Source organism: Boeremia exigua (genome assembly GCF_020726555.1).
Source record: "Boeremia exigua strain MPI-SDFR-AT-0100 chromosome Unknown C7974scaffold_3, whole genome shotgun sequence".
Lineage (NCBI taxonomy): Eukaryota > Fungi > Ascomycota > Dothideomycetes > Pleosporales > Didymellaceae > Boeremia > Boeremia exigua.
In genome coordinates this window covers 786,726-807,862 of record NW_025763520.1, presented here as the reverse complement: position 1 = coordinate 807,862, position 21,137 = coordinate 786,726, and the positions used below count along the sequence as shown (strand labels likewise).

At 53.4% G+C, this 21,137-nt stretch overlaps 11 protein-coding genes across 11 annotated transcripts; 5 read left to right on the top strand and 6 right to left on the bottom strand.

Moving 5' to 3' along the window:
• Positions 1-230: 230 nt before the first annotated feature.
• On the bottom strand, positions 231-1,839 carry C7974DRAFT_304993 (kinase-like domain-containing protein; the record flags this gene model as incomplete). The annotated part of the gene is made up of 5 exons (XM_046138001.1): positions 231-528; positions 591-1,185; positions 1,242-1,420; positions 1,475-1,686; positions 1,744-1,839. The coding sequence occupies 5 exons, from the start codon at positions 1,837-1,839 to the stop codon at positions 231-233; spliced, it is 1,380 nt and encodes a 459-aa protein (XP_046000019.1).
• Positions 1,840-2,386: 547 nt separating this feature from the next.
• Positions 2,387-3,519, top strand: C7974DRAFT_124546 (uncharacterized protein). Its single transcript, XM_046135225.1, has one exon. It carries the CDS (start codon positions 2,601-2,603, stop codon positions 3,297-3,299), a length of 699 nt encoding a protein of 232 aa, XP_046000018.1. The 5' UTR covers positions 2,387-2,600; the 3' UTR covers positions 3,300-3,519.
• A 74-nt stretch (positions 3,520-3,593) lies between these two features.
• On the bottom strand, positions 3,594-3,924 carry C7974DRAFT_409994 (H/ACA ribonucleoprotein-like protein complex subunit 3; the record flags this gene model as incomplete). Its single annotated transcript, XM_046143431.1, has 2 exons — positions 3,594-3,619; positions 3,744-3,924. 2 exons carry the CDS (start codon positions 3,922-3,924, stop codon positions 3,594-3,596), a joined length of 207 nt encoding a protein of 68 aa, XP_046000017.1.
• A 184-nt stretch (positions 3,925-4,108) lies between these two features.
• Positions 4,109-4,931, top strand: C7974DRAFT_469617 (long chronological lifespan protein 2). The gene is made up of 2 exons (XM_046146431.1): positions 4,109-4,340; positions 4,408-4,931. Exons 1-2 carry the CDS (start codon positions 4,181-4,183, stop codon positions 4,599-4,601), a joined length of 354 nt encoding a protein of 117 aa, XP_046000016.1. The 5' UTR covers positions 4,109-4,180; the 3' UTR covers positions 4,602-4,931.
• On the bottom strand, positions 4,920-7,890 carry C7974DRAFT_421633 (uncharacterized protein; the record flags this gene model as incomplete). Its single annotated transcript, XM_046144298.1, has 4 exons — positions 4,920-7,108; positions 7,159-7,476; positions 7,525-7,702; positions 7,755-7,890. The coding sequence occupies 4 exons, from the start codon at positions 7,888-7,890 to the stop codon at positions 5,002-5,004; spliced, it is 2,739 nt and encodes a 912-aa protein (XP_046000015.1). The 3' UTR covers positions 4,920-5,001.
• A 17-nt stretch (positions 7,891-7,907) lies between these two features.
• C7974DRAFT_387665 (uncharacterized protein) lies at positions 7,908-9,165 on the bottom strand. Its single transcript, XM_046141193.1, has 2 exons — positions 8,760-9,165; positions 7,908-8,641 (listed from the first exon to the last, which is right to left on the bottom strand). Exons 1-2 carry the CDS (start codon positions 8,940-8,942, stop codon positions 8,171-8,173), a joined length of 654 nt encoding a protein of 217 aa, XP_046000014.1. The 5' UTR covers positions 8,943-9,165; the 3' UTR covers positions 7,908-8,170.
• Positions 9,165-12,040, bottom strand: C7974DRAFT_461333 (WD40-repeat-containing domain protein). Its single transcript, XM_046146166.1, has 3 exons — positions 11,939-12,040; positions 11,772-11,884; positions 9,165-11,724 (listed from the first exon to the last, which is right to left on the bottom strand). The coding sequence occupies exons 1-3, from the start codon at positions 11,954-11,956 to the stop codon at positions 9,189-9,191; spliced, it is 2,667 nt and encodes an 888-aa protein (XP_046000013.1). The 5' UTR covers positions 11,957-12,040; the 3' UTR covers positions 9,165-9,188.
• A 133-nt stretch (positions 12,041-12,173) lies between these two features.
• C7974DRAFT_124454 (Septin-domain-containing protein) lies at positions 12,174-13,957 on the top strand. The gene is made up of 6 exons (XM_046135223.1): positions 12,174-12,389; positions 12,446-12,459; positions 12,510-12,552; positions 12,600-12,762; positions 12,812-13,122; positions 13,172-13,957. The coding sequence occupies exons 1-6, from the start codon at positions 12,354-12,356 to the stop codon at positions 13,748-13,750; spliced, it is 1,146 nt and encodes a 381-aa protein (XP_046000012.1). The 5' UTR covers positions 12,174-12,353; the 3' UTR covers positions 13,751-13,957.
• Positions 13,958-14,292: 335 nt separating this feature from the next.
• Positions 14,293-14,873, top strand: C7974DRAFT_431681 (uncharacterized protein; the record flags this gene model as incomplete). Its single annotated transcript, XM_046144797.1, has 2 exons — positions 14,293-14,305; positions 14,356-14,873. 2 exons carry the CDS (start codon positions 14,293-14,295, stop codon positions 14,871-14,873), a joined length of 531 nt encoding a protein of 176 aa, XP_046000011.1.
• Positions 14,874-14,878: 5 nt separating this feature from the next.
• C7974DRAFT_124483 (glycoside hydrolase family 61 protein) lies at positions 14,879-16,162 on the bottom strand. Its single transcript, XM_046135224.1, has 4 exons — positions 15,812-16,162; positions 15,699-15,754; positions 15,326-15,646; positions 14,879-15,280 (listed from the first exon to the last, which is right to left on the bottom strand). Exons 1-4 carry the CDS (start codon positions 15,926-15,928, stop codon positions 15,049-15,051), a joined length of 726 nt encoding a protein of 241 aa, XP_046000010.1. The 5' UTR covers positions 15,929-16,162; the 3' UTR covers positions 14,879-15,048.
• A 697-nt stretch (positions 16,163-16,859) lies between these two features.
• On the top strand, positions 16,860-19,767 carry C7974DRAFT_353168 (uncharacterized protein). The gene is made up of 4 exons (XM_046139532.1): positions 16,860-17,468; positions 17,519-17,646; positions 17,697-19,628; positions 19,678-19,767. The coding sequence occupies exons 1-4, from the start codon at positions 17,253-17,255 to the stop codon at positions 19,754-19,756; spliced, it is 2,355 nt and encodes a 784-aa protein (XP_046000009.1). The 5' UTR covers positions 16,860-17,252; the 3' UTR covers positions 19,757-19,767.
• Positions 19,768-21,137: the final 1,370 nt, after the last annotated feature.

The following is a 21,137-nucleotide window of genomic DNA, read 5'->3' as shown; positions in this document are numbered from 1 at the left end:
ACGTAAAATACACACCGGCCGCGGATGGCGTTTGCTGCTTAGCAATGCGGATTACTGCCATTGGGTTGATCTTCGCCGGGAACAGCGGACAGGTGCCGTTCTCCGCGCCTCGCAACCTCGAGTAGTCAGCCTTCTCTCTCTGCCAGCATCGCCATGGCATTGTTACTAATTGTCTAGTTGCACTGTATTGTCACCTATGTTCTAGGAGATCTAAGTTTGGCTCGTATGAATTACACGTTTTTGATCTTTTCAGGCCTTCTCACAGCCCAGCGAGTGCCTTCCTCGAAAGCCACCAATTCCTTGCCACTCAAGCTCTCCAGTCCCTGATCTCTAATCTGCGCGAATATCTCAAGTGCCTGTTCGTAATCCTCGTTTGACGTCCATCCATCGCGCTGGACAAACCCCTGGACCGAGTCCCAGAAGTCCGCGGTCGAATTCCAGCCCTCCCCATCCCGGAGATGAGCTTCCAGCTCCTCATCGGTGAACCCTATTGGACAGGGAATTTCACTATTGATCTCGTTCCAGTGACTGTGAGTCTCACATGTTAGCGGCTGATGCTGAAAACAATGGCTGGTGTTGCGTCAACGTACCGTGCTATGCGGATGAGACATTGCCTGAAGGGGATGATGTCTCTATCCCACGTATTGGCTGAGAAATCTACAGTGTCTCGCCTGTTGCGCCCTTGGTTTATGCTCAATAGATCGTGGAGGATTGGATTTGCGTTTTTGGTCTCAGTTTTGTATGTCCACAAGATGATCGACTTCTCAACCTGGGTCCGAATGTGTTCCTTTTCGTCTCCGTCTTCAAGAGTATCGTAGCTTTTAGGTAGCTTTGTGATGAGCTCTCCGTTGTAAGCTACGAGCCGCGGATGCCGAGCCTGAAGGAACAAGGGACCGACCCATATATCCTGCCAGTCAATGAGACCCGTAATATGATCTTTGTCGACGAAAATGTTAGGTGCGTGGATGTCCCAATGCCATAGGGTAGGTCTGATCTCCTCTCCTTCTGGTAAAAGATACTCAACAACGTCTAGGAACTTCTTGTAAAGGACGATGTGGGACTCTGGAGTGCGCTGCGCTTCAGATATTGCAAGCAGGCCGCTTACCGGCTTGTGTGCGGCATATTTCCTTATCCAGGCAATCTCTCGTTGGCCTATTGCTAAGAGGTAGTCTGAAGCACGGTTCCCTACACAAAATTATTGACGAGACGGTGATGTATGGTCTGTATACAATGCAGCTCACATGGACCGCGATCAATATCCATTGATGCCCGTTCTCGATGCCAAAAGTCTCGATCAACGACTGGACCTATCACAAAGCGGTTCTTCATCACGTTTCTCAATGATTGCGGTAGATCACCAACAATTTCGAGCTTTTCGCAGCCCGGGAAGGCGTCGCTCGCGAAGTAAAGACTCCCATAACTGTGATCGACTGTCAGTTATGCCCGTAAAAACGCGCCAGGCTGGCAAACATACCGAGTGAATGATATAGACGTGAATTTTCTCTCAATGGCGACAATATCGTCCACAATCTTGAGCTTATCACCAATCTCCATCTTGTCCCAAACCTCGCCGAGCTGAGTACCAGCAGCCTCCTCCATCAGAATGTACTCAGACTCTACAGGATTCTCGGCCTCCGCGCTCCATGCCAATACCTTCGGCACAGGAATCTCGAGCACCGTCCGAGCCTACAGGTTCACACTCATCAGCCCGCGAACTTGATTCGCACGAACAAGCCAACATACAAAATCCATAGTCGCCACTTCAGACGCGGTTGTTTTGAACGGCGGCCCAGCATTGGGATTCGGGATGCGTGCAATCACAACGGCGCCATCGTCCATGACGAGCCGAAAGACCTTGTTGGATCCGCCTTCCGCAAGCTTGCTCATGGCCACGCAAGACCGCGCGCCAACGGTCTTGACCGCGATCTTCTGGAGCGCAGATACATTGAAGCGTTTGTACCGCTCGCGAAGCTGGGTTTCTTCGTCCCAGAGCCAGCGGCCGCTGGTGTAGCGGAAGTAGTCTTCGTCGTCACGATTAAGGCACGCAGATGTTGGTTGGAAAGGAAGTCGAAATGATCTGATGGGTGGCGGGCGAACGCGATTCAAGCACGGCAGGGTGTTGTAGATAGAATTAACCCTAAGACGCCGGAGACTAGTCAAGAGTGAAAACATGATGAATCATGTTTGGGGTTGGAAGTCGGTTCATGCACAGTCGAGTGAGATGGAGAGGGCCGTGCACGCTTGGTTCGATATGTACGACGAAGCTGTGCGGAAGGCATCAAACACTTCTATGAGACCGAGGTTGTTCCTGCGGTACTCCGAGAAAGGATACTGCACGTGTGAAAAGCCACTTGGCGCGTCTGTAGAATCCAACACAATCTTATCGCGGCATGTTGACCGCAGAGCCCGAACTGAAACTCTCCATTCAAGCTCATTCCTGCCTAATAATGTTATGGCCTGCCAATTAGCTGGTCGAAGAGCCTGGATGCGGTGATTTTGAATCAGAAGTAATGTATCGACAAGATCTGTAAAGATTAGAGAAGATGTTTAGGTAACAGCACCTACCAGCGTCGGTAAGCTCGGCTTGGTGCGATGGAGCCATGGGCGGCTCGTGGATACTGAAAACCTGGAATGAGTATGCACTTGAAAGGCAATGTGACGTGTGTATGCAGCGGGTGTTTGATTGGCCGGGGTGGGAAGTAAGCAACCACCGCATCTCACCAATATCAACCCTGATTCCGGCCTTACAGCCTAGCCTCTCCAACCCTCACAACATTCATCATCCACATCAAACACAACATCAAGCAAACAGTCACAGCAAGATGAGAACATCCGCTCTTCGAAAACTTACCCGCCGCGCAGCCCTCGCGCTCATCCTGGCCCTGCAAACCAGTCACTTCGTCATCCACCTGATCGATCGCTGGGGCCCGCCGCGAAAACGCATTCCCAAGATGACGACCCTTGCGCTGCTCGCACAGCTCGTGTACATCGCCGACTGCACTTCCAAGCTCGTGGAGCGCAGTGTGGATCTCAAGCTGGGTCGGCGGGTGGTGCGGGGCGCGGGGGTGGACGCGCTGCTGTGGTGCGTGGCGGCGTGGAGTGTGGTGCTGGCGTGGAGAGATGCGGTGGGGGCGACGGACGGGGTGGCAAATACATTGCAGCTTGTCATTGTGGATGTTATTATGTTGACGGGAATACTGAGGAAGGACGTGGAGTGGGTCGAGCGGAAGGAGGGGGAGATGGGTGTCGAAATGAGTGAGAAAGTGAGCGGGGAGAAGCAGCAGGAAGAGCAGGTTTAGGTGTCAGTGGTGGGTCGAGCGACACGTGAGGCGCGTCTGGTGTGCAGTTTGAACTTTGAAGTGAGAAATTGGTATTGGTGCTTCGTCAAAAAACCCTGGGCTCGTGCTAGTCGTAGAATACTGGACTGCAGTTCCGCCCGTACGCCGTATAACGCCATGCCGTGCCTTTTTTCTACATCGTAGTCATCCCAACAGCTGAATGCGCCCTGAGTGCGGCGCGTTCGGCTGCGCAAGTTGGTGCGTTGCTACAGCTTGAACACGCCCAGTTGCGGATGCAGTGTGTAGTTATTCGTTCTAAGCGCGCTCGGCAACCTTGTTCTCTGTGGGATTGTCAGTCCTGTTCGTAGCTTCGCAAGTTTCCATCTTCAGGCCTAGTCCGTGTGCTGCCCTCCATGTCCATCTCTTCACACGCCTATCCTCTGCATACTGAGATCATCGACTTACTCTGCTGTGTCAACAGGAGTCCGTAGCGCTTCTTGATGGTCACGCGATGCCTGCTGTACTTGTCGTCGGGCGAGAAGCGAGCTGGGTGTGCGCTCTTGGAGACCTTGCCATCGATAACCTTCTGGAGGGTGTAGATGCGCTTGGTCGGGTCCGCGGGGTCGGCAATGTACATGAGATGCATGGCGGCGGTATTTGTGGGTGGTGAACGGCGGTGTTGGACGTTGGCGGTTGAGGAGCTGCAAGCTTCGCGAATTTCGAGATGGAATTTTTGCGGACCACCGAGAGGGCTCGGGTCTTGGCTGCACATCCCTGTAGTTCCCACTTAAGGTTGGCCAATCAGCGAAGGGCGACGTTAAGCTCCACATCAGCAACATCGTCACTTCTTGAGTAACTCCCAACTTGCACAGTCACTACGTACAAGATCAGATACAGCGACCATGCTCAAACTTCTCCTTCTTCTCGGTCTCTGGACGCTTACGGCGACCGCGCAATTCGGCTTTTTTGATCAAATGTTCGGCGGCAACGGACAGCAACAGCAGCAGCAGCAAGCCAACGTGCGAAGCGACAGTTCGTGGTACCAGGCACAGTACGAGAACGGTATGTTTTGATCATCTGACGTGACTAAGTAGCCACAAGGGAAGGAAGTCAAACTAATGTGTCACAGCACAATGCTCACACTACCTCTGCCCCGGCACCCTCTCCTGCGTACACTTCCCCCACCACTGCCCCTGCGCATGGGAGGCCACCGAAGACAAGGTCGAACTGGGCGAAGGAATTGCGATCTGTGGTAGCAAGGGCGGGTGGAAGGACGGCGAGTTTGCCCAGAAGGTCGACTTGGCTAGGAAGGGGCTGCTCTGAGATGATGGAAGGACCGGGAGTCAGAGTCAATAGATGATGGGATGCGGGGACAGCGGAATATTATGGGGGAGTCACTCAGGCGGACAAGGTGGCTGCGAGATATGAACAAGAAGACACAAATACAAAAAAAACGACATAAGGATCTAGCCTCGATGGAGATTGACACAGATGATTTTCATGATGTTTGTTGGTATCGCGTATTAACCAAATCTTACGAGCCTTGCCGAGCTCATGCTATCAAACATCCATAAGGCATCGTGTAAGTGCCTCGTTGTATCCATACGCATATCTCGATGAATGCCATCTTCCCGACTGCTGGCCAGAACCAGGAGCCCAATGCCCAAATGCCGTCAAGAAATTGAACCCTTCCAACACCGCCTGCAGATAGAGCCAAGGTAAATCAGGCGTCACCCCAAGGGCACCAGTTCGATTTCTCCAACTTGGCCTTGCTAGCGAGCGTCTCGACCGTGCTCTCGTCCTCTCCCTTATGCATGGACTCAGCCAAGTCATAAGCATCTTGCAGACTAATCTTGTCACCAACGCCCTTGTCGTGGATCCATTTCCAGACCTTGTGCATGCCACTGCTGGCAATGGTCTTCTCAGGACCGTGAACGTGCTTGTCGTCGATGGGGATGTTGATCGTCTCGTCGCCAGACTCGATGGTGGCCCAGTAGGTGACTATGCAGGGCCAGAAGGAAGCAGGTCGAGGTTTAGAGGCAGCATCAGTGCTCGGAGTATCCCAGCCACCGGCACATGCTGGCGAGCAACTGCCCCACGGAAATACCTGGTCACCCATTGGACCACCGCATCCAGTACAAAAATCTGGGATGTCTCCCGCGTTACCCCAAGCATCATCTTGGGTCACAGAAGTTGGCTTCGAGGCTTCATCGTGGGAGACTGGATCTGAGGGACAGTTACACCAGGTGCTTCCGCATCCACTACAAGCACCGCCAGTATCCCAACAGGCTGCCTCGTTATGATCGGGGACAGGCGCCTCAGTGCAGTGCCCCAAGCATTGGCCAAAGCCTCCACAGTTGCAAGGATCGGAGTTGGTAAACGCGTTGTCTACACCGGAGCCCCAGGTTGCTACCTCGGTTGGAGTGTGAAAAGAGACATCGTCAGCAGCATCTTCGCTAGCAGAAGCCTCAACTTTCATATATTTCATAGATGAACTCTTCGGCTTGGGCGATGGCAACGATAGAGGTTCATCGGTCGTCATATCGGGAGAGGGCTCGTGACGCTCTGCAGTACAGCCTTCGGTGGCCTTCTGGGAAACGGTATCGTTCGTATCCAACTCGGGTTGTTGCGACTGTTCCGCCTTGCAGTTGAGATGCTCCAAACGCTCGCGACAATCGAGCACGGTAGTTCCCAAGTACTGAGCAAGGTAAGAATTGTACCAATTCTCGGTCTTGAAACCGGAGCCACATTGGAGCAGCTTCTCATCAAGAGCATCATCCCATCGCAGACGAATGATCCATCTACGCTCGGCTTGGTGGTCGGCGATCATACTCAGGGCACGAGTCGCTGTAACGAAGTCGACCGAACCAAGACTCTTACGAAAATGCTTTTTCAGTGTGGCACGATCGACGGACCTGTAGCGAACAAGGCCTAAGATCCCCAAAGCCTCTTTGAGGGACATCTCACCAGATATTTGAGGCGATGGCGAAGAATCCTCATCGTCTGAGACTGAGACTGAGACTGAGGCTGGTGCTGAGGCGAGGACTTCTGCACCACCTTTGTTCGAAGCTGCAAGCGTGCCAGCGTCGTCGCGTGTTGCGTTGCTACCATGGGGAAAGCGAGAACAGTCTGTCACCGGAACTGGGCACAAGAGATCAGGATAGTCGCAGTCCTCGGAAGGCGTGTAGTGTCGAAGGTTTTGTGTGTCGGACACAGACGTGGGAGTAGACGGATGTGGTGTTGGATCTCGTGAGAGAGCGAGATACTCACAACCGAAGTCTTCGTCTGACTCAACATCCGATACATCGATAGTGGCCGCATCTGAGGCATAGTGATGAACGGACAGGTCCCAAGGGTCGTCCGAATGGGATAGTAGATTACCCATGCCCAAAGTATCAAGCCTGCGTGTCAAGACGTCCAAATTGGTGTCACCATCGTTGAAGCGTTTGTCACCTAGTGTGTTTTCATCGTGACCGTCGTGCAAAGGGCGCCCTTCGAAAGTCTCAGCTGTGGCCGCAGTGTCGGCAACTGCCTCCGCTCTCATCTCAGCCTCTTCTTGGATGCGAAGCTTCTCCCAGAACGTCTTTACGAGCTCAACTCTCTTCTCGCGGGCGGACCTGGCTGAGTAGGGTGGAACACTGCGTAGTCGCTCAAGTCTTGAGTAGCTTCGGGACCTGCACTGCACAGACGTTGCCGTGTCTTCGGCGTCGTCATGAAGTGGCTGAGTGAAGGCCTGCGATGGGTCTCCAGCTCGGAGTATACGAAAATGAGCTGTCGATGCGCTCTCATTCTGAAATTCGTCCACAGCTTGAGTCTTGGCTTCTTGAACCCTGGACGAAGTCAGTGATTTGGTAGAAATCAGGAGATTGTAAGAAACGACCTTGAAGCGCCATGAGGCTCGCCTGTAGGCCGATCTATATCGAAGAAGCCAAATATTGGCTTTGACCAATCATTGACTTTTTGCTGGGGATGCGGAGGCAAGCGGATATTCTCGACCTTGGTTGGGGGCGTATCATCTGGGTTCGTGGGCACAGCAGCTTCGCTGTGGGATAGCGGGACATCAACATATCGCGAACGGAAGGCTTGGATCGAACCGTTGTGCGGCTGCTTCCCAAGGTGCGCCCACTTCTTGATGCTCTCAACTCTAGGCTTTGAGCCAGCGGACATGCCTCCGGTCAGATCCCGAGTTTCGAGAGGGCTGTGGATTGGTAAGTGCATATGCAAATGAGTCACGGACAATACTGACCTCTCTTTCTCGCGGTTTTGCAAAGTACGGGCGTCATTAACATTGGCCTGAGCCAGCGCATCTGCCACCTGTCTAGGCTCACTAGAAAGTGAAACTGTACTCCACCTGTTCTTCTTGCGACCGCTATCACTGCGCGCAGCGGCGCGAGCCTGCATCCTCTCGTTGCGACGCGCAGCAGCTAGTTGATCACATCAGTCGTAGACACACACCTGAATCACGGATGTACAAACCTTCACGACGGCGTTCAGCAAGACCGGCTACGCCGACTTTACTTGAAGATAGCTTGGGAACGGGGTTGGGCGAAGACACATGAGAGCCTTTTGCTTCTGCCCCAGAAGGAAAGACGCTGCCTGGAGGCCAGGACATGACGACAGTTGTTGGTCTGACAGAGCTGGAAGGTTTATTGTCTAACTGTACGAAAGCTGGTCGGGTTGTGAGTGGGAGTTAAGAAAGAAGAATGTGCGCAGGGTAGAGGAGCAGACCTTATGCAGTGGGGCCACGCGGGGACGCACGTGCGCTGGAAAGTAAGGTAAGAGAAGGACTGGTTCACTGCAAACGAAACTCAATGTTGCGACTGATGACGTAAGTGAAGGTAAGAATGGATTGGTCCATCGTGAAGCAGCCAGCATGCTTGAGTCGGAGCAGATCACTCAAGGCGCACCCGTCCTTCATCAGCAGATCCGTTGATACTCCTCTTCGCCATCCTCCACCAATTCCAGCCTATCTCGTTCGTACCCTCATCTACCTCTTCAATTTCAGACTCTTTCTGTCGCCCGATAGTTCTCCTCCACCATTTGCCCCAGCTCTCCTTCCTGATCCAGACCTCTCCTGTGCCATCTGCATACTGAACCCAGCCGTTGTTGCTTCCCTGGCTCACGAGGTAGAGCCATTTGCCGACAATCGTCAAACCGTAGATGACCAAGAGCCCGAAGATGGTCGCAAAGATAGTGACAATAGCGGTCAAGAATGTGATCGTAGAGACCTGACAGCCCAAGCCACTGGTCCTAAGCTCAAATCGCTCGGAGCCGACGGCGCAGATGCCTTTGTACCTGACTGGCGTCAAGAGCGGGAATGCTCTAGAAAGGCGGTCAGTGGGCAGAGGAAGACACGTTGAAGACTAGAAATACGTGAGCGACTGACAGGCGGTGTTTGTGGTCTCGTTCTGTTTGCGTACTACGGCTACTTGCATGTACATACAGTGTGAGACCATGTTAGGAAGACAGAATACAACTTACAATTGGACACCATCCACAGGACCCTTTACTACGATGACAGTCTCCACAGTCAGAGATGCCCCAGCATTTCAAGAGCCGATCCCAATCATCTTTCGGTGCGTTCTGATACTGCTCGTATAGAAGCGCGGTCACATTGACGGAAGACGCGAGTGATTGCGCATTACTAGAACAACGAGACGACATTGCTGAATTGTAGTTTTAGAGCTCTATCGTGTTGTGGGAAATGGTTTGGGTGATGCAGATGTCTCAGGAAGTTGAGCGATGGTTGACGTAGGATGGCTGGGGTGGGGTCACGCTAGAGTGATTTGGGAATCGCGTCGTGAATGCTTGGAGCACTTGTTAATGCCACGGCAAGAAGGCAAGGAGGATAGATCTTCAATGAACCAATGAATGCCTGTCTTCGCAGGCTTTTAAATCTATTTGACGTGATTATTCAAAGCCCTCCCACCCTCCCTCATCCTCGTCATCTTCGCCATCTATCATCTCTTCATCAACAACGCTGTTGCCTATCGACTTGACCTCAAAGTCAAGCTCTCGAGACTTCTCGACTGTCTCAACTGGCTGTGCGAGTAGGTATTCTATCCGGTAGATGTTTTCATCTGCCAGTCTTGCAAGTTCTGTTTGTATCCGCTTGACGGCCTTCTCTACACTGCGTAATTCAGCTTCGAGACCGCTCTTGTTGTCCTTCATCCATCGTCCATGTTTGCTGAGAAGGGATTCTATCCAAACAAGATTGAATTCAAGATGTGGTGACTCGTCAGCCTGAACTGCAACGAAGCGCAGTAACCGACCAAGGTAGACTGCTGGTAGCTCTTTGACAACAAGAGGAATGTCTTCAACTGGCGTGGCTTCATAGACACGGCGAATGAGGTTGCGCTCATTGAGACGGAAAGCCATGACAAGTGCCTTCAGGTACTCTTGTTGCGCAAGAGTCTCGAAAGTTGTGGAAGGTGTAACGTTGATGTCAAGATCGAAGGGGTCGAACTGGAAGACGTTGTCGAGTGAGTAGATGAGGAGTCCTTCTGTCGAAGCCGCGCAGAATGCTCGTCCTGTTGGCGAAAATGCTACTGCGGGCACTCTGACTTCGGGGCGCGTTTTTCTTGCGCCGACACCCTTCTGTGCGCCAGGTAGTGTGGTGTCGCGGCGGTCTTCGATATCTGAAGCTTCACCAGTCTCATCGATGAGGCCTTGTGGCCCTGCGTCTGTCAACAACTTGCTGTTGAGGAACTCCTGTGTGCCATCCAGCGAGAGGTTGACGGATACAGTGAACCTCTTCAGCAAGACACCAGACTGCACATCGTAAAGACAAATGTATTTGCTGTTGCCACCAGCAAGAACGCATGAGCCGTCTGCGCTGTACCTGACTGTGGTGAAAGACTTGGTACCAGCAACGTTGGCTGCTGTGCGACGATCTGACATCTTTCGCCCACCAGAGACATCGCGACGGCCATCAACACCATTCTCTTGCGCGGCATCAGACACGTTCCAGAAAGTCAGTTGGCCATCAAGGGTAGTGACAGCTATTTGCTTCGAGTCGGGGCGGAAGGCAACGGAAAGGACATCCGCCATCAGCTGCAGCGGCTCGCTGGTCTGTGTGCGTGCGAAGATGTTCCAGACACGAACAGTTTTGTCCCAACTTCCACTAACAAGTGTCGATGCATCTGGAGAAAACGCCAACGTCGACACCGGCCCTTCGTGGCCAGAAAGAGTATCGAGAAGTTGCCCAGTCTGGACAGACCAAATGTGGATATCGGATGTGTCGAGCGAGCCGGCGCAGATAACCTCGCCGCTGGGGTCGACCGCTAGCGATGAGAATGATAACCTCGATGGTGCTGTAAATGTGCGGAAATTACGGTACCTGATCAAGTCCCATGCTCTTACTGATCCGTCCAGACTTGCTGTGAACAGGACATTGCCCCTCTTTGCAAACTCGCAGGCTGTTACACCACCCATGTGTTCCGTGAATGTTACAACACAAAATCCGGAGTTCACGTCCCACACCTTGATCTTGCCGTCATCAGCTGCTGTTATGATCCGTTGGCCTTCAGGCGAGTACGCGATTGTGTTCATCGAGTCAAAGTGGCCCTGCTGCTTCAGAACGTACGACTCGGACTGCCATTCCCAAACTAGCAGCTGCCCCAGCTTTGAAGCACCGAATGCAAGCCACTCTCCAGTATTATTGATCGCAACATAGTCGATGTCGTTTTGCGATATGCTCAGACTCTGAATCTGCGCAAACTCGGGGAGTTCGTGGATGAAAAAGGTGCCATTCGAGAAGCCAGTGACCAGTAATTTCGATTGCGCATGGAAACCAGCGCATGTAACGTGTGCGTTGTTCTGGTTGAAGAAGTGTCGCTCAGCAATACCCCACTGAAGGTTGTCGTCATCTTCCTCGTCGGCATCGTCTGGTGCATCGTATCGAAGCATGTATTTCCACATGAACAACGCACCATCCTTGCTGACCGTATAGATCGTCTCTTGGTCCTTCGAGAACCATGCGCCTACAATAGCTTGCCTGTGGCCTCCAAGTGTAGTTTGTGCAGAGCCCTCCTCTTCATCGACACTCCATATCCGTGCTGTCAGGTCCTTGGATGCACTGAGGAAAAATCTTGAATCGCTTGACCACTCAATGCTCTGGACAGCGTCATAGTGTCCTGTGTACATGCGGTGTCGCACGAAAGGCGCAAATTCCAGGTCGCCCTCCGCAACATCTGGTGTCGATGGTGTATGCCATACTTCAATTTGCCTGCCAATGCCAACCGCGAAGTGCCGCCCGGACGGCGCAAAAGCGAGGGCGGTGACTTCGCCGCGGAGAGAAAAGTGGTAGAGGACGACTCGGCGTGGTATGTTTGTAAGAATCGCGCGTCCGTTCTCGTCGACAGAGAGGAGCAGGTTGCCGCGAGGGTTGAGCGCCAGGCGGGCAATGTTCGTTCGGTGCGCAAAGGGAAGGGTGTACGATTTGGAGCTGGAGGCTATTAGCCTCAATGTTGACGGTTTCCGAAAGAAGCATACTTGACGAGATCAAAAACGGTCACCCTATTACCGACCGGCGACAGCAGACATGTTCCATCTGGTGTGAACAGCAGATTGCCTCTGCTGTAGACGGTTCCGAGCAAATTTGAGAACTAACACGGTGTGAGCAGCATCGCAAAGAGTACATGCAGTGTCGCATAACATACCTGGAAATCAGTCTTCATTGTGGAGGTACCAGCAATATTGTGGCCTCAAGGCTGCCTACTTATCACGGCGGGGCGTGCGAGAGCATCATCTCGAAACTTTTTGGAAGTCGCGGTCAAAGCTCAGACTAGCAGAGCGACGGCGCGCAGTAGCGCGACTTCCCCGTTCAGGGACCGTGCCTACCGAATGGGCGTGGTGCAGAAAGGGGACGCCAAATTGTCCTAACACCACCTCTCCCAGCACTCTCCACCCACCACTGCAGCGCGCACTTCTTCTTGACGGTGCCAGCTCCATCCATCCGTCCGGAAACCGATCACGTCAGTTCCGCACGCAACAAGCACAGTCAATACCACGTAGCTCAACTGACGCCCGCCCCAGACCTTTGTACACACGACATCCTGAACACAGCAGCTCACGATGGCCGAGTCAGCCTCCCCAATTGGCATTGCCAATGTGCGTATATCCCATTCTACGATTTGCGCGAACTTCGAGCTGACCATTCGCTCCAGCTGCCCAACCAGAGGTGCGACCCCTCTCACGATACGCACAGCGTTCGAAACTAATATAGTACAGGCACAAGATTGTTGCTAAGCGCGGCGCTGCATTCACGATCATGGTGAGCATGCTACAGAATCATATGCGTCTCCATACTCACGCATGCAGGTCGCTGGAGAGTCCGGTCTCGGAAAGACAACCTTCATCAACACCCTTTTCTCCACAACCATCAAGAACTATGCCGACCACAAGCGACGACACCACAAGCAGATGGACAAGACCGTCGAGATTGAGATCACCAAGGCTGAGCTCGAGGAGAAATTCTTCAAGGGTACATCCAGTGATACCACCGAACACGAACACCTGGCTAACAGCTGTAGTCCGCCTGACTGTCATCGATACCCCCGGCTTCGGCGACTACGTCAACAACCGCGATTCGTGGCAGCCCATTATCGAGTTTCTCGACGACCAGCACGAGTCCTACATGCTGCAGGAGCAGCAGCCGCAGCGCAAGGAGAAGATTGACTTGCGTGTCCACGCCTGCCTGTACTTCATTCGCCCCACTGGCCACACCTTGAAGCCCCTCGACATTGAGGTCATGAAGAAGCTGTGCACACGCGTCAATCTGATCCCCGTTGTTGCTAAGGCCGACACCCTGAGCCCCACGGATCTCGTCAAGTTCAAGAACAGGGTACGTGAAAGCGCTTATACATCAGAAATAAATTGCTGACGTTGTATAGGTTCGCCAGGTCCTTGAAGCACAGGGCATCAAATTCTACCAGCCCCCGCTTGAGGACGATGACGCTGCTGCCATGGCACACGCTCACGGCCTGATCGATGCCATGCCCTTCTCCGTGATCGGCTCCGAGAAGGACGTTCAGACCAACGACGGCCGCACTGTCAAGGGCCGCCAGTACGCCTGGGGTGTCGCTGAAGTCGAGAACGAGGAGCACTGCGACTTCAAGAAGCTCCGCGCTATCCTCATCCGAACTCACATGCTCGACCTCATCCACACCACCGAGGAGAACCACTACGAGGTGTATCGCGCACAGCAGATGGAGACACGGAAGTTTGGCGAGGCTCGCCCAAGAAAGCTCGACAACCCCAAATTCAAGGAGGAGGAGGAGGCTCTCCGCAAGCGCTTCACCGAGCAGGTCAAGGTCGAGGAGCAGCGGTTCAGGCAGTGGGAGCAGAAGCTCATTGCAGAGCGCGACCGCCTCAACAAGGACCTCGAGGCCAGCCACGCCGAGATCAAGCGTCTCGAGACCGATGTCGACTCTATGCAGGGCAGCGTCAACCGCTCGCACGGCCGTCGCTAAGCGTTGCGCATTGTGGTTGTGTAGCGGCATGGTTGCTGTGCACTAGGCGTCGATGTTCAATATTCTTCCTTCGAGATTCCCCACTTTATTTCGAATTTCATATGTTTGTAATGCCACTTTCGCGACGGGGTTGCGGATTTCGAAACGTGTGCTGGGTTTGGGGACTCGAGTGACATGTTATACCTCACAGCTATCTCTTGGTAGATTAATCTAGCACGGTGCGGCTGGTCGCACTGCCGTTCCACGCTCTAATATTTAATAGCCGCTACTACAGCTATGGCGAGATCTTGTTAGGGTAGTGTTGCTAGATCACTTGTCAAGCTTCCAAAGAGCAAGCTCGATTTAGTAGTAGAGCCAACTCTCACACTTTCACGTGCAAGAGCATGCCAATGTTGGTACCTGCATCGGAGCTCCACAGCTCCATCTTCCCCACCACGCATCATCCCGCACTAGTCCTCAGCCACCGCAACCTCACAAACAGCGAAATCTCACGACACAAGCGTCGAGTATTCTACCTACACAGAGTGTACAAGTACAGCAATATGCACGACGAACGTAAGTCGCACAACGGCCGCACTTGTTGACTTCCACTAAGCGTATCCCAGACCCACATCCGCTACTGGCGCAGGTGCCTCTGACTGTCTCGCCCTTCCTCTCGCTCCCGCACAGCGTACCACTGCCATACTCCTACGTTACCCTCCCGTCGACCCTCCCGCCCTCGATCCTGCAAGCCAACCAGTCCAACCCCTCCGAACCGCCGCAGTACATCCAATCCGCAAGCGGGCAAACAGCACACCCAGACCAGATCCTGCGCAGCTGTACGGCGCTGCAAGAGCACCTTGCCAAACTCGAGGCCGACGCGAGGAAGACGCTCGACGAGTACAAGAAGCGCAGAGACGCTGAGGATCTTGCGGAGAAACGGAGGGTTGCGCCGGGATGGCTGGATAGCGGGGTGCATATCTTGAAGCCGGAAAACGTGGATGAGGGGTTGAAGGCGCAGGAGCAGGGGCTTATGGATGGGGATGGGCAGGCTCAGGGCCGAGGGCAAGGTGGAGGGGCTGCACAGTCAAGAGAGGCGGAGGAGCTGGATAGGGTTTTTGGCGGGATGAGCATGAACAAATGAACATTCATTTGGGGTTTTGCAGCGTGGAGTCTGGCGTCACAGGGCATCAAGAAAGGAAGTGCATGTATTCATTCTTCGTTACTACAAAGCTCTCTCCGAGCTCTTCCTTCGTTCCTTCGTGCCAGCCGTCACCCTCACGTGTGTGCCGTCATTCCCCTACCTGTACGTACCCTCTTCAGCAGGTGAATGGCCTTGGTCCGGGGATCGTGTAATTCGTTGGTATCGGCCAGAAGAGCTGGAACTTGATACCTGGATCCGTTGCCTTGTACGCGCCTGGGAAGCTGACCGTCGGCGGCGAGGCACTGCCGCCGCCCGAGACATTGATCTGCGCGCACTCCATGTACAGCTGAGCACCCGGATAGCTGGAAGCAGCGTGAAGCGCAATGATCTCCGCACGGAGCAGATACCTATTAATATCAGCGACATTCGTGATGAGGGGCATACGAACGCACTGGCCGTTCTGAATGCACTTTGGCAGCGTGAATTCCACCTTCCCCTTGTTGTTGTAGAGGCGGGTCACGGCCCACTCGCCCTTCGAGTCCAAGCCGTCCTCGTAGATCTTGAACCACTTGAGACCTGTGACAGTAGTCGTCAAGGCACTGTCTACCTTGGCGAGGTAGACCGTGATTGGCCCGAGATGGCCCGGGTCGATCGGGTCCGACGGGTCAGTCTCGGGGGTAGAGTCGAGAGTGTGGTGCCATTCGGCTTTGAGCTTGTCACCGGCTACGACGTTGATGATGTCCTTGGGGAGGGGCTGGTTAAGTGGGTTGGGACTGTAATGTGTAAGCTGAGGAACTCGATGATCTCAGGGTTCGTCTACAGTACCCTCCATTGCAGATCATGTCGTTTGAGGTCACATCAGTAATCGGGCCATCATAGGTCTAAGGAATGGTCAATACGAGTACGCTTGAGCAGCTTAACGCTGCGAATTACCGCACCGGAACTCGGACGGCCTTGGTGTGTCCCTGGCCCACCCCGTTGACATGGAGCTGGGTGAAAATCGTGTGCGCAGAGGCACCAGTGAGCAGAGTGCTTACGATGGTCGAGTACTTCATACTGGCGTAGCAGAGAAGAGTCAGGACCTCACTCCGTTTTGGCACCGGTTCCTATATGGCTATACTCGTGCCCCATTAAGCCCGCCGCATTGGAAACGGACCTGTCGGTAGTCGATACCTTGAGCCGTAAGCAAATCTAGTAGGTAGTCGCCTGACAACGTTGTCAATAATCTCCATATTATACAATCTATCCGGGAGCTTGTCATGTCAAACACGCCTACAAGTTACGAACTGAAATTGATCATTGGAAACAGAACATATTCGCTAGCAAGCAGCCATTAATTGTTTTCGGACCGAGAAAGCGTTCTTGACCCAACGCTCCTATAGAGTCATTACCGTGTCAAACAGCTCTCTATCGTAGCGAAGCGTTGCTCGGCGTCATGTGCAACAACGCGACGAGTCCAGACCGAGAAGGTTTAGATTGAGCAATGGCCACAGCACTGAAAGGGGAAATCGCCTCGCTGTATGCAGTCTGCGCATCTCATCTGTGGCGCCAATTGCCGGCGGTTGAGGTCACGCCTCTGGATAATTGCAGGACCGGGACTTGGTTGAGACCGGCGACGAATGTTGCAATCGACGAGTGTCATCTATTATATTACCGCCTGATGATGGGAGAGCCGTTTCATGCCAAGGGACAAGTGATTGGCGAGCCCGCGTCCTCTCTTCGGATCAGCGGTATGGAGCAGATAGGCGGGAGATGGCCAGCGCCATGCACTGGGTACAGGGCAGTGCAGACGTGGGAAATTCTCGCAGGATATCGACGCGCAGAAGAGTGTTTGAGAACGTCGTTGGCGAACGGCGCGGGAGTACGAAACGCCACTGCCAGTTCCGCTTGGGGAACGCAAGCGAGTCTGGGGCAGCTATTTTCAGACTAGTGTTGTAGGGGCTACCAGGGACGCCGGCAGATGGGCCTTGCATCCCGCCTCTCATCAATTTATATCAATCAAGTGAACTCGTGGACATTGGGCCCCTAGATTAAACAACAACCTTGAATCTCTGGCCGGGCCTTCCGATGCTGCATCACCCAATGACACGCTCGCAAATGATCATCAGGCCGTTGCGTCGGCACTCATCATTCCCCAAAGGATGCGAGTCACTGCACAGGATGTACCTGGCATGGACCTCACTTGCGCATGGGCGCTTCGTGAGTATCATGTCTTGGCTGAATGCGTCTGCGCCGTGGAAAAAAGCGACAAAGTTTGTGCAGATTGAGATGTATAAGACCTCAATGTACCGCCCGTTTTGAAACCTTAAGCTCGCTCATAACTTTGCTGGCGACTTCATTCGATCGACTCTTCACCATTCGCCTTGGCGTCTCTTCGATATGAAGGTCACCACTTTCTTTAAGGCAGCGTCGCTGCTGTCATCTCTCTTCGCATCCACTGTTGATGCTCAACAAGCCGCTTACACTCACCCGGGTACTGGCATCACATTCTTTAAACAAACAGTAACTTCAGCCCAATCCCCTGGTGGATTCGAGTGGGGTTACGCCTTACCTGGAGCACCGACTGGAGCCAACGATGAATACATCGGCTACCTTGTGAGTCGAACATTAACTGCTATCTTTATCAGTCTGTTAACGTCATCCAGAAAGGTGCCTTGAGGACAGGCAAGCAGGGCTACTCTGGACTCAGTCATGGAGGTGCCATGAACCTCAAGCTGCTGCTTGTTGCATGGGTAGAGGGTACATCAATCAAGACCGACTTCCTCTGGGCAACGTAAGTGAATCGATTTCCAGCTTGATGATCCTCACATTAACTTTCTCAAGCGGTTTTACTCAGCCTGTGAAATACACCGGGGAAGCGACCTTGACCAAATTGAGTGTCACAATTACTGACACCTACTTCGAGCTCGTGTACCGCTGCGAGAAGTGCTGGGTTTGGAACCAGAATGGTGTATCAGGTTCGCAGCTGCCGACTGCGTCAGAGGTCCAAGTCATCTCGTGGGCCCAACACAGCAAGTCCTACAACCCAACCGACATCGTCCAGCATGACAGTGGACAATCCACCTTTGGAATTGCGGTTGCTCCAGCTAGGAACGCAAAGTACTCCGATTGGATCAAGCTACCTCCCGTCGATGTGGGTTCTCCCACTTCATCGGTTCCGCCAACTACACCCACCCCCACTGGCCCCACAGCTTGCGTGGGTAGCCCTGCCCCCACTGGCTCGTACGACTACATCGTTGTTGGTGGTGGTGCCGGTGGTATCCCCATCGCGGACAAGCTTTCTGAGGCCGGCAAGAAGGTTCTGCTTATCGAGAAGGGCCCGCCATCCCTGGGCCGTTTTGGTGGCACTATGGGTCCCGCTTGGCTCAAGGGTACGGGTCTCACTCGCTTCGACGTGCCAGGTCTTTGCAACCAAATCTGGGTTGATTCTGCGGGTGTTGCTTGCACTGATACCGATCAGATGGCTGGATGCGTACTTGGCGGAGGCGCTGCCGTGAACGCTGCTCTTTGGTGGAAGCCGAATTCTGTCGACTGGGACGACAGTTTCCCTAACGGCTGGAAGGCGAGCGACATGAGCGCTGCTGTAGACCGCACGTTTAAGCGTATCGCCGGCACTGACACACCCTCATCAGACGGAAAGCTCTACAAGCAGGAGGGTTTTGACGTCCTGTCCGGAGCACTTGGCGCAGATGGTTGGACCAACCTCAAGGCCAACGACAAGCCGAATGAGAAGCACCGCACATACAGCAAGACACCCTACATGTACGCAAATGGACAGCGACAGGGCCCGCTCGGCACATACCTTGTCACAGCGCTGGCAAGGTCGAACTTCAAGCTATGGACAAACACTGCCGTCAAGCGTGTCATCCGAACCGGCGGTAAGGCCACCGGTGTCGAACTTGAGGGGGGAGCTGGTGGCTACTGTGGTAACGTCACGCTCAACGCTGGTGGACGCGTTATCCTTTCAGCTGGTACTTTCGGGACCTCTAAGCTTCTGTTCCGCAGCGCCATTGGACCAAAGGATCAGCTCAATATCGTTAAGGGCAGTGTCCAAGACGGCAAGACTTTCCTCCCAGAAGCTCAGTGGATTAACTTGCCCGTCGGCCAGAACCTGAACGATCACGTCAACACCGACCTTGTCATCAAGCACAAGAACGTCTCCTTTTATAACTTCTACGACGCTTGGACCGCCCCTATTCAGGCCGACAAGGATGCTTATCTTAACAAGCGTGCTGGTATTCTCACTCAGTCTGCTCCCAACATTGGTCCTGTCGCCTGGGAGGTTATCAGGGGTACTGATGGCATTGACCGTCAGTTCCAGTGGACTGCTCGAGTCGAAGGACCCGGCGCTAACGACACCACGTCAATGACTATCAGCAACTATCTCGGTCGTGGATCCACTTCCCGTGGTGTTGCGTCGATCAATGGAGGCCTGACTATGGAGGTAACCACATCGCCGTACCTCCGAAACCAAGCCGACACCGATGCTGTCATTGCTAGTCTGAAGAGCATGGTCAAGGCCATCCAGAGGAACCCTCAGATCGAGTTACAGGTCCCGCCTGCCGGCACCACGATTGAGGCCTACGTTGCTAGTCTACCCAAGACACCTTCAGCTCGCCGTGCTAACCACTGGATTGGCACAGCCAAGATTGGATCCGACAGCGGTCTGAGTGGTGGCACTTCAGTCGTCGACCTGAACACCAAGGTGTATGGCACAGACAACATCTTCGTCGTTGATGCCTCCATCTTCCCTGCGTAAGTTGTGCTAGTCCTAGTTCACGGGATTCAAACTAACGGTGTGCAGTCACATTACCACAAACCCCACTTCTTACATTATCTCGGTAGCCGAGCAAGCTGCTGCGAAGATACTTGCGCTGAAGTAGGATGTTGCTCATGTGAAAGGCTTTTTATGCCGTCTTCTTCGTAAATATTTTAAGCAGTTCTGTAGCATACAATGTCCGACACTGCATCAACACACTCATGGAATTGGTGACTATTGTCCGTATACTCTGTTGCAGCTTCGATTGCGCTGATGAAAATTCGTTGGTTCCTTCTCTTGATTGTAACATGGCAGTGACCACGCGCTGGCGACGACACACAGTTTGCTCTGCCTTCCCCCACTCGGGGCCCTCACCATTACCACACAATCCCTCGTTTATCAACAATAGCTTTTCAAACACATTTTCTCTGCCATAATCATGCCTACCACAACTGCTGAAGCCGTGGCAGGAACGGATTCGACCTCGTTCGCTCATCCAAAGGCCTATCTTTACAATCTTTCAGGAAGGACCAGACGATCCCTCGCCAGCCGCCTTCGCAGACTAGACAGACAACAAAACCAGTATGTCAACCTCGACACACATCCGGTGATCTAGGAGATGCCTCCCCGCAGCACGCTCCTCCCCGTCTTTCGACCCACCCTCACCAACGCCATCGTCGAGTCGAAGTGGCGCGATAAAAACAGCACATGCTTCTGCGACCTCGCGCTGCACCACATACAAAACGCGATGCCTTCAATCAATATCAAGAAGGATCGTCCGGAAAACGTTCGATGCTTGCTCCTAACCTTCGCATTTGCATTCACAAACACCGTTACTCAGGACATGTTCGAAGAGCTCCTCGACCCCACGCAACACAGAGCCTGCACCCTGGAGGAGATCGATGCTCGGGTGGCGTCAGAAACCTGGGAGCGGCATTTTCGCCCCCACCTTGCGCAGGTCTTGTGTATTGGGATGGTGAATGCTGCGTACGAGAACGCGGAGAATGAGGCAATTGGGGAGGCTGAACAAGAATCTGTTGGTGCCTGGAGTCGCTTCAAGGATCGGATGCGTCGTGTGGCACATGATTGGCGGGTGAAATTTCGCAAAGGGTCTCTGCTTGTTACGACATTGGTGCAAGCCATCGTCGAGCTGCAAATGTAGAGCTGCAATGCAAGTCGTAAGGATTGACAGTTACCACTCACGCATATTGGAGGCACCCGGATCAACATCGAGCAGTCCCCATGCTGGGCGAAAGTAGCTGCGTTAGCACTTTGCGTAGATGTGTGGATGATATCTCCATAGATGATCTTGCCTATCCCACTTCAGTTGGAGGAATCGTTTCTCATACCCACTCCAGCGACTTGTCTTCTGGCCGTCTTCAGGTCCCTGTCTTCGCTATGATGAGGCCACTGAATAGCGAAGACGGCTGTTTCCCCGCACCCCCAACCTGCACTGAAACCTGAATCGTTTCTCTGCGGTCTTCCTGCAAAGTCAAGGCTTATTA

Excerpts from the sequence above, each read along its gene's own strand:
- C7974DRAFT_461333 (XM_046146166.1), bottom strand. Across the intron at positions 11,725-11,771 it reads ACCGTTTTTGATCTCGTCAA|CTCCAAATCGTACACCCTTC; the intron begins GTATGCTTCTTT and ends AATAGCCTCCAG.
- C7974DRAFT_124546 (XM_046135225.1), top strand. The coding sequence starts at position 2,601 with ATGGGCGGCTCGTGGATACTGAAAACCTGGAATGAGTATGCACTTGAA.
- C7974DRAFT_124454 (XM_046135223.1), top strand. The coding sequence starts at position 12,354 with ATGGCCGAGTCAGCCTCCCCAATTGGCATTGCCAAT. Across the intron at positions 12,553-12,599 it reads GCGCTGCATTCACGATCATG|GTCGCTGGAGAGTCCGGTCT; the intron begins GTGAGCATGCTA and ends TCACGCATGCAG. Across the intron at positions 13,123-13,171 it reads TCGTCAAGTTCAAGAACAGG|GTTCGCCAGGTCCTTGAAGC; the intron begins GTACGTGAAAGC and ends GACGTTGTATAG.
- C7974DRAFT_387665 (XM_046141193.1), bottom strand. The coding sequence starts at position 8,942 with ATGTCGTCTCGTTGTTCTAGTAATGCGCAATCACTCGCGTCTTCCGTC. Across the intron at positions 8,642-8,759 it reads CCTGTGGATGGTGTCCAATT|TCTTCAACGTGTCTTCCTCT; the intron begins GTAAGTTGTATT and ends ACGTATTTCTAG.
- C7974DRAFT_353168 (XM_046139532.1), top strand. The coding sequence starts at position 17,253 with ATGAAGGTCACCACTTTCTTTAAGGCAGCGTCGCTGCTGTCATCTCTC. Across the intron at positions 17,469-17,518 it reads ATGAATACATCGGCTACCTT|AAAGGTGCCTTGAGGACAGG; the intron begins GTGAGTCGAACA and ends AACGTCATCCAG. Across the intron at positions 19,629-19,677 it reads GATGCCTCCATCTTCCCTGC|TCACATTACCACAAACCCCA; the intron begins GTAAGTTGTGCT and ends AACGGTGTGCAG.
- C7974DRAFT_469617 (XM_046146431.1), top strand. The coding sequence starts at position 4,181 with ATGCTCAAACTTCTCCTTCTTCTCGGTCTCTGGACGCTTACGGCGACC. Across the intron at positions 4,341-4,407 it reads CCAGGCACAGTACGAGAACG|CACAATGCTCACACTACCTC; the intron begins GTATGTTTTGAT and ends AATGTGTCACAG.
- C7974DRAFT_124483 (XM_046135224.1), bottom strand. The coding sequence starts at position 15,928 with ATGAAGTACTCGACCATCGTAAGCACTCTGCTCACTGGTGCCTCTGCG. Across the intron at positions 15,647-15,698 it reads GACATGATCTGCAATGGAGG|TCCCAACCCACTTAACCAGC; the intron begins GTACTGTAGACG and ends TACACATTACAG. Across the intron at positions 15,281-15,325 it reads AAGTGCATTCAGAACGGCCA|GTATCTGCTCCGTGCGGAGA; the intron begins GTGCGTTCGTAT and ends TGATATTAATAG.